Consider the following 13,856-nt stretch of genomic DNA (forward strand, 5'->3'; position numbering starts at 1 on the left):
AGATGATACCACGTCTTATAGAAAGAAGTCTGAGCAAGCGTCAGCGCGATGTAGAAGACGCACGGCGCCATCTATTATGAATTTTTGGAACTAACTTAATTTGAACAAATTTACGCATTTTCACCCCCTTACAACCATTTTTTCCAGTAAAAAAGTAGCCTATGTCCTTTCTCAGGCTTTAGACTATCTGTATACGTGGGAGAGCCATGCTTCGGCACGAATGGGCCGGCTCGACCGGATAAATACCACGTTCTCACAGAAAACCGACGTGAAACAGCGCTTGCGCTGTGTTTCGCCGAGTGAGTGAGTTTACCGGAGGCCCAATCCCCTAACCCCTACCCTATTCCCTTCCCTACCCTCAACTATTCCCTTCCCTTCCCTTCCCTACCCTCCCCTATTACCCTATTCCCTCTTAAAAGGCCGGCAACGCACTTGCAGCTCTTCTGATGCTGCGAGTGTCCATGGGCGACGGAAGTTGCTTTCCATCAGGTGCACCCGTTTGCTCGTTTGCCCCCTTATTTCATAAAAAAAAATCATTACGATCGGTTCGGTAGTTTTAACGTGAAAGCGAGACAGGCAGACAGACAGACAGACAGAGATACTTTCGCATTTATGTTATTAGTATAGATTAGTATAGATAGCAAAATATTAATTAATTTTGCGCACATTAACAGTTTGTATGCTTCGTTCAAAGAAACGCATAATGTTTTTAAGTGTTCGGAAGCACCACCCTGGAACTGAGTTGTCCCATGACATGCCGATCGCGCAATGCAGCGGGCATTGATGCACATATTGCATGACGAAAAATTAAACAACTTTTCAATCAATGTACAGGCGTACAGCACGTAGTTTGCATGTCATTCGCGTCATTCACTACAATAAACGATCATGCGTGCATTACAGCACGTTACGCATGTCGTGCTGAAAAATTAAAGAAGTTGTAATTCAATGTACAGCACGTTGTACAGCACGTAGTTTGCATGTAATTCGCATCATTCACTACAATACACGATAACGTGCATAACAGCACGTAATGCATGTAATGCAGAATTACCGTTTAGCGAGCGCTTAATGTCAGGATTATTTGTCGTGTAATAATTTATATTTTTACTCTTAAAATATTGACGAACATCTTTGGAAACAAACTCAGTACCCTTATCAGACTGTAAGTGGGTAGGGACAACATTAGCTTCCTCAAAAATACTCTCAAAACAAGTTTTGGTTGTCAAAGAATTTTTATTTTTCATGGGTCTAGCATAAGCAAACTTACTAAATACATCAATAACACACAATATATAATTATAGCCATCATTATATTTACTATAAGTTCTCATGTCACTTAAATCTGCTTGCCACAGTTTATTAATATCAGATACAATATATTTGTTCCGAGGAAACTTTTTATAAACTGGTTTGTGAAGTGTGTATGTTTCTTGAGATTGTAACCATTTCTTGACTTCATTTTTATTCATTTTACCTGACATAGCTTTTGCAAGTTTTTCATTACTGCTATAACCTGCAGGGTGTGATGCGTCATAATAAATATTGTTAATCTCTAGTAGGGGGTCCATTTTTCCCAATCAATTTTCTTTTTTATTTTCCTTAAATACTTGTGTTCAGATGTAGGAGTAGAATATTTTTCGTCACCTGATGTTTCTTCAGAAGATTTCAGTCGAAGTTGATTAATATACTCGTTTCTCTTTGGATTACCAATATAAGTGAGTGGCACTTTTATATCCTTCAAAGCTTTAGCAAATTTTTCCCAGCCTATTGGATCACTTTTTTTTAATGGTCTTAAAGAATCATTGACTAAATCTATAATATTGCTGCCAGTTATTTTATTATTATCCACGAGAACTGTACCATCATCATCCCAGTGTACTTTGTTTTGTCTTGTCAATAAGAAATCTAACAATGACTCACCTTTTTTAGTGTAAGATTTAGGTATTAAACTTAATATTTGTTTTTCGGAGTATTTACATTTATTTTGAATAATGTCACTTTCTTTGGGTCCAACTTCTTTATTCAATGTCTGATCAACAATAGGTTCCTTATTGTTTGAATCACTACTTTTATCATGTTCTTTTTTCAAAAGTGTTTCAGGTAAATCATTATTTGAAGTTATTATTGGAAGTTGATAAGGTTGACGATCCTCACCGGTGAAGTGCAAATACCTTTGTAATGTTTGTAAGTATAAAATCCTTTTTTTTCTGTCATCATCTTTACTGTCAAGAATATTTTGCATTTCAGTATCTAATCGTGATTTAGGATTTTCATGACTCTCATTTCTTCCATTTATTTTATCAATCAAACTTGGCTCTATCAGTAACATTTTCTTAGTGTGTTCCATTTTAAACAAGACCGCTGACTAACCCACTTAATATAGAACCTAAAATGATAGGTAGAAATGCACCACCTTTTTGAGCAATTATATTTTTTCTTACTTTGGTTGTAATCTTACGAACAAGTTTGCGGAGTATCTATATACAGGGTGTAACAAAAACAAGTGATAATACTTAAGGGTGTGTACGTGTTCCTTGTAGAGAGTTCACTGTAAAAGTAGCAGCGCTGAAAGACCAATTTTTTTTTTCACTTTTGTATGGGGAAACTCGTGACGCTCGGGTCCTTGCCCATACAAAAGTGAAAAAAAATTTTCGTCTTTCAGAGCTGCTACTTTCACAGTGAACTCTCTACAAGGAACACGTACACACCCTAAAGTATTATCACTTATTTTTGTTACACACTGTATATTGTTTTAAAGATTTTTTATCCTTTTCCTTTAATGGTACTTTCCCTTGTAGCACATTATGAACACATTCACATAAACAATTTATTTCTTCTTCATCACATGATTTTAATAAAGCTTTTTGATACTTTGGTTTAAATGTTTGCAAAGCGATGAGTAGGTCTTTATGCGTCTTTAAGCTTCCAAGCATTATTTATAAATGATATGACTTTGCAAGTTCTTGTCGTATTTAAACCCTCTTTTCGGTACATAAACTGAACAGTTATTGTCAGCGGGGAAAATATTAGTCTTAAAACGAAACATGTCATTGGTATTTTGTTTAAGATCTATCATTAAATAACCATGTGCTTCTGTTGTAGCATCTTTATAAGCTTCTTGAACAAATTTTACATTATCTGGAGAGACTTGGCGTGCTAAGTATCGAATTTGAGTTTTGTCACGAGGGTTTTTAAAATAAATTATGTAACTCGAATTTAGAGAAATATCTCTTCGACCTTTTCCTTGATGAAAAAGATTTTGAGTTATATAAAATACGCTTAAATTTCTATGGTGACTACCTTTTGTAAATATATCTACAATCCGACCATCAGATTCTCTCATGAGATCATCTATTATAATCAAATTAGCCTCTTATCATCAAACATGTTTAAGTCAGGTAATCCTTGAAAGTAGTTAACATTTTTTAAATTGTATAATGGTTGCATTTCATCAAAACACCACGTTACTTGAGCAAAAGATGTGTTACATATTTCTTCCACATTATTAATAAATGTTGTAACAAAATTTGATTTCCCACAACCACTAGGCCCCGCAACTATTGCAGTGAATGGATGAATAAAATGTTTCATTTTTTTTTCTTTACATTTGTATTAGACGGGATACAAGAAAACAATAAATTTTTTTCGTTTTTAAAACTGTTTTATTAGTTCTTAAACTTAACATTACAAAAAATGGCGGGTAAGAAAACATGGTAAATACTTCTAAAAATAATTTAAAAAAATCATTAAAATCGTATAATTAAATTACAAAATAAAATACAAAAAAATCTTAAAATATTATCAACTAAACAAACTTTATACCTATAGTAGTTTTTTTAATTTGAAATGGTCCCACGCCAATGTATCAATTTGATTTGGTAAAATGTAGCGCTTGGTATCCTGATATGACAAAGAAGATTTATTTATTTCTTGAGTAAATATTGTGTGTTTAATCGATCTAAATCTATACATGCTATGGTGTTGAATATTTTTATTAAAAATACAAGATTTATAATTTTCTAATTCCAACTTTTTTGTAACACTTTTGTTCACACCTTTGGCTTTTGCAACAAATTTTTCACCTACTGTAAATGCATACATTTTTGATCGAAGTCCTACAAATTCCTCTATAATATCACCGTTATTTTCATCTTTAAAATATCCTAACTTTTTTATGTTTATTCTAGGGTAACTGAATAAGTTGTTGGGAGGATAATCAGATGTATCGAACCTGCCCATTAAATCAGGTTTGAGATCTTCATATAAATTATCAGTAAAAAATTGATATATAAAACTATCAGTATCAGTGTACAATAATTTTGTATTTCCACCAAACTTTTTTAAAATGTAATCATAATGAAATTCGTACATAAGTGTTTTTGAAATATCTAATATACAGAATCCTAGATAAATGGGTTTATCATGTAAAATCTTTGTTTTCCGTAATTGAATTGCTACTAAATTTTCTGAAAATATTGATAGACTGTGGAATTCTAGTTTGGCTATCAAATCTTGTGCCCCTAGAGACTTACCCCGATTTTCCCAATGTGGTAAAAGTTTTACGTTAACTCTTTTTTCAATATTTTCCATTGTTTTACCAAAAACTGAATTATTCATAAGTTTGTAAAAATCTTTTTCAAAATCTGAAGTTGCCTTCGTTCTAAGTTGTGTGTTTAAATTAATGTACTTTTGCAGCCAAGGACTTTGATTGAATTTTAAAATTCTGTGAACTTTTTGTAGTTTAATACCTAACTTTAGACATTGCTTTAAATTTCTGTAGTGAATTTTATATTTTGTTTTATTGTTTAAATTTGGAACTAATTTTTTATTTTTCGTATCACCTACACAAATATTTTCAGGACAAAGAGGTAAATCAGAGTGTAAATCGTGAAGTTCATCAGGATACTTTAAATCAACTTCCAAAATGAAACCATATTCAGATGTATCAGGAATATCAAAGTTGGTGTTAGGATCTACCCACTCAAACCCTCCCACAGGACGATGTTGTGACATTGCCCAACCATAAAGATTATTAGCATCAAAGTATGCTAGAAAAGATTTAGGTTTTGTTTCATCATAACTATTCAAATACTGATTATTTGCCTTGGCATATCTATTACTACATTGCGATACGCCACCTCGGATACCTGCCCCTGATAAATGCTATTTTATCAAAGTCTGTTAACAACTCTAATTCTATTTTAGTGTACTTTAACATGGCATCCCAACTTAAACCAGGTGCAGTATAATAATATGCTGGATCTAAATTGTACGTATTAATGCAAAGATCCCTAAAATTTTCAAATATGTCGGTTAAAAGTAATACATCAGTTTTTTGGTATAAATTAGAATAATCTAGCATGTTTGAACATTTGAAGTGGTTCCAAACATCTTGTGCATGATGGTAATCATCATCAGAAACATTTAAATCTGTGAGTGTGCTATAGAAATGTTCTTGGCTGGGTAATGATGTTAGTTTTAAACTTTCATTGGATGTCATAAATTCATAGGAATAAATACCTTTTTTCTTAAGACGTATAAAATCTTCGTTGTTGGGAAAATTTTTTTTTAGTGTTTCATTCTTAAGATTTTTAGTTAGTTGATCAAGACTACAAGAAAAATTTTTAACGAATCGACAAATCTCAATTTAAACATTTGATTGTTAATAAACAAGGTTTTAGTAAAAGAAATGTATCTGTCTTTGTTTTGAGGTATTAAATCGACTTGTCCCTCGGCGGTGTTAAGTGCATGAACTATAAAATGTGCATCATAGTGACTTAAATTATGAAAAAATACTGGAACGAAATTTGGTGCTCTAAACTTTTTCGTGCAAAGTTCATGTGCAACACCTCTGAAATTTCCTGTATACCAGTCAAAGTCTAAACTTCTATTTTTGTCTAAACCAGTTTCACAAATATGACAAACGGAACAATTATCAATTTTGTTTTTATCTTTATTAGTCAGAGTATTAGGAGCTTTCTGAAAGTTATTTTTACTACAAATTGATCGTATATCCATATATAATCTATCCATAAAGATTTGTACACAATTTGACCCGCTGTAAAATTCATATTTTGATAAATTATCATCATAAGAACACTTTAAATAATATCCAAAACTATAAGGTTCATGTTTATGAATGATATTAGTATAGGACCTAGATGGATCATTGGTACATGAATTTATTGGGTTTAAAAAAGCTTCAAAATCTGCATAAATTACAAACTGAATTTTTAATTTTCTTTCAAAGTGGTCAAACTTGACTCTATCGTTGGATGTTGGTTTTGCAAACCAATTTTTAATTTTTTTCTGACTACTTGGCAATTCGATAGCAACATGGGAGAGCAATCATTTTGTTGGTGATTTGATAATCTCTCATTTGTAGGAAAATATAACAAACACCCGTCACAAATGTAAACCGAATGACGTTGGTTTGAAAGTTGTTTGCTTACCAAACGTGATAAATTCTTTATATAACAGTAGTGACTATTTGTACCATTTGTTATGTATAATAAGTTTATGTGTACGCTTTTGCGGCTTTTGGTAAAATACAATGGACCTACAATACAATTTTGCTTAGTGTCTCTATTAAATTCTAATCCATAAACGTTGATACTTATGTTATTTAAATTTTCAACTCTATGGATATCGGTTAATTTCATTGGAAAAGATAAACCATCAAACTTTAATTTATCTACATGTGCACTGTATGAAGTTACTCGTCCAACATTATTGTTGACTGGGTATAAAGCTTAGAGCAATGCCCACTTAAAACACATATAGTCAGCATTTTGTACATTAACAACAGCCTTCTTTGCTTTAATATCATGAGGTAAATCAATATAAGAAGTACCACGAAGGGGATTAAACTTATTAACATTCATGTCTAAGCTTATAATTTCTTTAAGACTCCATCCGCTGTCTTTTTTTTCAAAACTACTTACTTTATTCGTTAAAGTGTTACTAAGTGACGCAAAAAAGATATCTAGGTCATCTCCGCGAAAAATTATAAAATTACTAGTTTGAAAATCAAAAGTATTATGTACATCATTTTTGCTTTGTTGAATGAATTCAGCATGTAAAATAAAATTTACTTTAAAAATGTTATGAGTTACAATTGAACGTTCAATTAATTGAAATATAACGTTTTTGATAGAATTCATAAATATTTCAGGGGTTTGGAAAGTTGTTTCAAAAGTTTGATTAGATTTATTACAAATTCTATACGTGATAATTCTTTGACCGAAAGCAGATTCAATTACGGAAACATTTTTTAGCGAACCCTCCATTCTAAGAACATTGTTTTTGTGAACGTTGCTTTTTAAATGATTTGTATAATACCGTCTACGTACTTATTTTTGACAAGCGCTACAAAAAACATCATCTGAATTGGTACCTGCGTGGGGCTTTGTGAGTATATTATCCAGATATGAAGCAACGGCATTATGGGATCCTTCCGTTACTATACCCGAAGTTGATGCTGCTCCAGTACAAAATTCTCCGGATGTGCGAAACGAAGTTGATGTTGTTTTTTCCATTTTTTGACGTTTATGATATTCTGAGGTGTTCCCACTTTCAGACTTCCTTTTTAGTGACCCGCCAGCTTGTAGTTGTGGTTGACTAAAACAAAGTAGAAAATTGTTAGTTACAATAAATTGTAAAGATACTTCTTTGATGTATAAATAAAAAGCTACATGTTGACTATCAACAAAATATTCAAGGAAACAATGTGAGAACAAATCAGCTTCTTCAATTTCCTTAAACAATCGAATTGATTCTATGTCTTCCTGAATTTCATCAATTTGTGACTCAAAAAAAATACTCGTGCACGAACCCATCTTTTTATGAAGGTAAAATAGTCAGATCTTATCCTTTAAAATATCGTAGTCCAACTGATGACATTTATACAATTTATAGAGTATTTGTAGGAAAGCACAGGTAAAAATACATTAACAAACCCTTTTTAGTTAATGATCATTTAAAACTAAATAGCTAATAATCTTGAATAGAACAATATAATAACTTAGTTATTGTTAAAATTATATTTTTTGCAATTTTCAGTTGTACAAATCTCTTTTGTTAAATCAAAAATTAATCTTTGAATGGGTTCAAAGTTTTTGTTTGTTTTAGAAGTGTATAATTTGATTCTGGTTTCGGTATTTTTCCAATGTTCATTCGTGGGGATCTTTGATATTTTCTTCAAATCGTAAACCTCAATTTTTATTAAATACGAGGAATTTTGTTCATCGTCTACATTGGTAGAGACGAATGCTGTGCTTCCATTCTTTTGCACAGGAGATGTGAAGTAGAAGGCTTTGTGAGTATTTTCTTCAAAATTGTTCTGTAAAATTAATTAAAATAACTGTTAGAATACTAAAATTAAAAAATACATAAGTCATATGAAACAAAGAAAAATAAATAAAGATATCTTACCTCCATATTTATGAACACTAAAATTCACAGACACTGAGTATAAACTGTAATAGTTTTAAACAGTAGCTTCACTGTACTGCACTTAAATGTATCGTTCTAAAGATTATTTATCTCTTATATACTATCAAACACAACTATTAGTCACTGTAGATCAGTGGTGCCCAACTGGTATTGCTCCAAGGACTATTTTGAAAATCCCGATAAGACACGCACATTTATTTATTTTTTGACCCATAGGCGCCTAGATAACAGGCCGTGGGCTACCAGGTACCCGTGAGCTACCGGTTGGGCACCACTGATGTAGTTAGTAAACGCATTAGCTTATCACGTAAACCATTAACTATCTAGTTTAAATAACCATTGCACATTATCTAGTTCTAAGAACCCAAAATACTTAATTTAAAGTTAAAAAATATGCGGTTCCTCTTGTGTATGACGCAGACAAATTAACTTGATGTATCGTTGGAATGCAATAACATGTCCGCTCCATAATGACATTATCAAACCATACGTCAAGTGAATGCGACCGTGTTATAAATACAATATCCCAATTTAATTGTGCATTTTTTATGATCATTGAGTTAAATATCTAAGTTATGAATATTAAAAACCCCAGTCAATTGCATGTTAAATAAGAATGTCTTACCTTATTTATTTCACTTGCGTGTGAATCGTATGATAGAGTGAATGAATAAGTCTTTTTTAACGGATTATGGATACTTTACAACTAAAATCATACTTAAAAAAGATTCATCCAAGTCTAAAAAATAGCGTATATGCCGCGAATCGATTGCCAATGCATATAACGACTCCTACATATTTTATAAGCAATTTGGACCCGGACTCAAAACCAGGATCTCACTGGGTAGCCATTCACATAGACAAACATGGCATCGGTGAATATTTTGATACATATGGTCGCTTCCCTACGGGAATGCACAAAATGTTTTTGAATAGAAATGCAAGGAAATGGCGTTATAATACTATCAGGTTACAAAACGATTGGACTTCTGTGTGTGGAGAGTACTGTTTAATGTACTTGTTATACAAGTTTCATAACAAGTCATTGTCAGAGTTTCAGACTGAATTTGGCTGTGACACACTTAAAAATGATATGTTTTTGAATAAAATGTTTGAATCTTGTTTTATGAACTGTTGTATGTAATACGAAATAAATAATTTGTTTGAAAGTAAACCAAAGTTTTATTTTAACCTTAGCTTTAATTATATTGTTAAAACAATACTTTGGAATGTTGTTTACAAGGATTGCGACACAGCAAAATATTATTAGCAGGAATGCATTGTCAATATTCATTAGATACCGAGGGGAACTATATATGAATAGTGATTCACAATGCAAGAAAATATACTACTATGAGAGTTATTATTATTAGATGTTTTAATTAAATAAAAGAAATGTTATGAAAAATTTATCAAGTTTTGTTTACTTATTTAAAATCTTGTAAGAAAGCAAGGTGACGTAAGCGATAAGCCGATAGTCATTAAGAACAATAGGACACCGAGGCGAGCATAACAATGCAATAAGTAGCGATTGTAATTGTTAAGGAACAATGGAGCGTGGTGTTAGTAGATAATGAGGGTTAAACACAAAAGCTAACTTTGGAACTAGTGCAAATACGCAAAAACGGATCGCGTATATCGATCGGGCATGGTCGAAAACCCCCATTTTGATACCAAACTCTTTTTTTTTTAGGCGATGTCATCACTCGATCCGACTCGAGCATGTACCACAATAAAACTGCCGTCCTTACGATAAGTGCAGTAAGTTGAATTTTTTGGCAAATTTAATTTAGACCTTATGGACTCAATCATAAGGTCTAAATTAAAACACGTAAACACGCAACAAATAAACGGTAAACACGTAAACAAACATTGGACCTTTCTAGAAGGTTCGAGTATGTACTTGCGCACCTCATGCCATCTAGTATTGAGTAGGGGATTTATGTTGCCTGTGCTCCCTCGGTAAGTTTCGCTGGTTTGTCACTAGATGGCACCACGTGTCCGTATACCATGTACCGTAACACTACTCCCCTCTTAGAGATGCTCGTCCCGAGCATCATTGTTACTGCCATGGTAACGCGCCAGACGGTCTATGTGTACCACTTTGAATGTCCCTCTTGGTTGCTTTTGAATCCTGTAAGTCACATCATTCAATCGGGTAACCACTTTGTATGGGCCGTCCCACTTGGTCTGCAACTTTGGAGATTTGCCTTTTCGGCGAGTTGGGTTATGCAGCCACACCAGTGACCCTTCTTCGAAGCCGCTCGTGTTCGATTTCCGATCGTATCTGGTCTTCATGTTCTCACTTGACTGTAACCCATTTTCCCGAACCATGGCGTGTATATAGCGCATCTTTTCCCTTAAATCGCAGACATAGTCTTGTACGGTCTTCGGTTCCTCCGGTGACCCTCCTGTCAAGAGGTCTACTGGTACTCGCAGTTCTCTACCGTAATTGACATACGCCGGGGTAGCTTTTATGCTCTCATGCTCGGCGGTACGGTACGACAGAAGGAAGAGCGGTATATACTTGTCCCAGTCCTTTTGTTTGTCATCTACCAATTTCGCCAAATGCCTCTCAAGGGTCTGGTTAAATCTCTCAACCATTCCATCAGGCTGTGGATGGTACGCGGTGGTCCTCGTTTTATGCATTCCCAAAATTCTGCACACTTCCTGGAAGACCTGCGATTCGAAATTCCTGTCCTGATCAGAATGGATTTCCAGAGGCACACCAAACCGAGATATCACTTCTTCGACTAATTTAGAAGCGACTGTTGTAGCTTCTTGGTTTGGTATAGCGAACACTTCGGGCCATTTGGTGAAGTAATCCATGACGACCATAAAATACTTGTTTCCCGATTCCGTCACGGGAAATGGCCCAGCTACGTCAACTGCAATTCGTTCCCACGGTGCGCCAATGTTATGCAACCGCAGGTTCCCACGGCTCCGGGTCTGTGGTCCCTTCACTGCAGGGCAAGTAGTGCATTTGCGGCACCAATCCTGTACATCATCTCGACAATGCAACCAGTAGAATCGTTCTCGCACTTTTGTTAACGTCCTCTTAACACCTAGATGACCTCCTGATACGCCATCGTGTATTTCACGGAGAACATCCGGTACTCTCGTTCTTGGGACAACTATCTGCCGTTAGTCTTCTCCCATTTCCGGTAAAGTATTCCGTTTTGAAGAATCAGACTGTCCCATTGCGCCCAGTACGCCTTAGTGACAGCGCCAGTGGGTGCAACCTCACTCCAGATTGGCTTTACGTCACCCCGTTTCTTCCATGTGATGATGTGTCGAAGGTCGTCATCTCTTTCTTGAGCCTCTCTCATAGCATCATTCTCCCATGGACCCAAAGGACTTGTTTTACTTCATTAGATCCCTGCTTAACACAATGTTTGCAGTCTTCTGAACACGGCCTTCGTGAGAGTGCGTCGGCATTCCCATGCGACTTTCCGCTGCGGTGTTCGGTCTTGAAGTCATCTCAAAAACTGTCTGCCAATGAGATACTTGCTGAAATGTTGAAGCGTCTTTACGACAGCCAAGAGTTCTCTTCTTGTCACACAGTAGTTTCTCTCTGGCTTAGATAAAGATTTGCTGAAATATGCAATTACAACTTCTCTTTCACCCTGTTTTTGAGATAATACCCCTCCAATGGCCGTGTTGCTTGCGTCCGTGTCGACTATAAACTGACCTTCAGGTTGTGGATACCCCAGGATTGGTGTTTCACAGAGATGTTTCTTCAGTTTCTGAAAAGAATCTTCAGAAGTCTCGTCCCAAATAAACTGTCGTTTATCCTCTGTCAGCCGATGCAATGGCTTGGCTAACTCTGAGAATCCCTTAACAAAACGCCTGTAGTAGGAGCATAGGCCGAGAAATGCCCGCACTTCGGTTTTGTTCTTAGGTGTTGGCCAATTTTGAACTGCTTCCAGTTTCTCCGGGTCCGTCTGGATTCCATCACTGGAGATAACGTGGCCGAGATAGTTGACCTTACTCCTGAATAAACGACACTTTTTCGGATTCAACTTTAACTTGGCCCCCTCTATTTTGGCGAAAACTCGTTCTAAGTTTCGCAAATGGTCCTCGAAGTCACGGCCAACAATGATGACGTCATCTAAGTAGACTAAGCAAACCTCTCCAACTAGGCCTGCCAGTACACACTCCATGAGTCGCTCAAATGTGGCAGGTACGTTGCACAATCCAAAGGGCATGACGTTAAACTGCCATAAACCTTTACCGGTGGAAAAAGCTGTCTTCTCTTTGTCTTTTGGATGAATTTCCACCTGCCAGTATCCAGATTTCAGGTCCAGGGTCGAGAACCATTTCATGCCACTCAAGGTATCCAGAGTGTCGTCGATTCGAGGTAATGGATAACTGTCCTTCTTGGTGACATCATTGAGACGTCTGTAGTCCACACAAAATCTTGTGCTGCCATCTTTCTTCTTCACTAATACAACCGGTGAGCACCACGGACTCGCAGACGGTTCAATAATCTTATGCCTTCTCATGTCCTCCAAAAGGCCTTCAACTTCTTTTTCCTTTGCAATGGGTATCCGTCTTGCTCGTTGACGAATTGGGTTCTCGCTTCCGGTATCTATCCTGTGCCTAACCATCGACGTTCTTCCAAGGTCGCCTTCCTGACTGGAGAAGATATTCGCGTGGCGTTGTAAAAACTTCTTAGCTTTCATGCGCTGCGAATAAGTCAGATTACTCTTGCAGTCATCGAGTAGCTCAGTCACTATTCCATAGTTGCTGGTGTTCGCTGAGTCTGAGCGTGTGATCGAACTACACTTTCTCATCCAGACAACTTCCTCGCACTTTTCAATGACGTCACCTTTGTTCAAGCAGATCTCGCGATCACCAAGATTCAAAACCCTGACCACAGCGTTACTGCTTCCACTAACAAGGGTTCTCGCCGTCATCAGTTTTTGCGCTGATGTCTTGGTAGGTGTGTCTTCGATCAACACACATCTATTTAACTTCTTCTTTCCAGCTGGCGGTAGTTTCACCAGCACTCTAGCTTCCGCTCGTCCAGGTATTATGACTTTCTTTACACATTCAACTTTCCCGCAGGCGCCTCCAAGGATGAAAATTTCTTCTTCACCACATTTGAAAACTCCGTCAGCGACATTAATTCTGCAGCTATGCTTCTTCATGAAATCCAAACCCAAGATGCAATCATCCATAATCTCAGCCACGATAACGTCATGAGGGTATGAGGATCCCCCTACATTAATCGTAACTGACATTTCTCCCAGGACGGGTATTGGCTGACCGGAGGCAGTAAGGAGCCGACAGTTAATTCTCCTCTTGTGTCTTCTTGCGGCTTTTACCAGATTTGGGTTCACTATCGTTCTAGAGGCTCCTGTATCTAGAGTCATTTTGCAATCCGTCCCATTAAT

General features: G+C 35.8%; 2 protein-coding genes and 1 long non-coding RNA gene across 3 annotated transcripts in view; 2 read left to right on the forward strand and 1 right to left on the reverse strand.

Annotated features, from left to right (window-relative positions):
* Window positions 1–13,856, forward strand: part of LOC121726052 — a 31,898-nt gene that overhangs the window by 10,671 nt on the left and 7,371 nt on the right. The gene's annotated exons all lie outside the window — the stretch shown is intronic.
* On the forward strand, window positions 913–5,781 carry LOC121726484. Its single transcript, XR_006035539.1, has 2 exons — window positions 913–1,073; window positions 5,749–5,781. It is a non-coding gene; the product is annotated as an uncharacterized LOC121726484 (long non-coding RNA).
* On the reverse strand, window positions 3,708–8,290 carry LOC121726481. Its single transcript, XM_042113872.1, has 2 exons — window positions 7,671–8,290; window positions 3,708–7,623 (listed from the first exon to the last, which is right to left on the reverse strand). The coding sequence occupies exon 2, from the start codon at window positions 5,014–5,016 to the stop codon at window positions 3,826–3,828; it is 1,191 nt and encodes a 396-aa protein (XP_041969806.1). The 5' UTR covers window positions 5,017–7,623; window positions 7,671–8,290; the 3' UTR covers window positions 3,708–3,825.

This window comes from Aricia agestis, chromosome 4 (genome assembly GCF_905147365.1).
Source record: "Aricia agestis chromosome 4, ilAriAges1.1, whole genome shotgun sequence".
Lineage (NCBI taxonomy): Eukaryota > Metazoa > Arthropoda > Insecta > Lepidoptera > Lycaenidae > Aricia > Aricia agestis.

Coding starts and splice junctions, on each gene's coding strand:
- LOC121726481 (XM_042113872.1), bottom strand. CDS start 5,016: ATGTCACAACATCGTCCTGTGGGAGGGTTTGAGTGGGTAGATCCTAAC.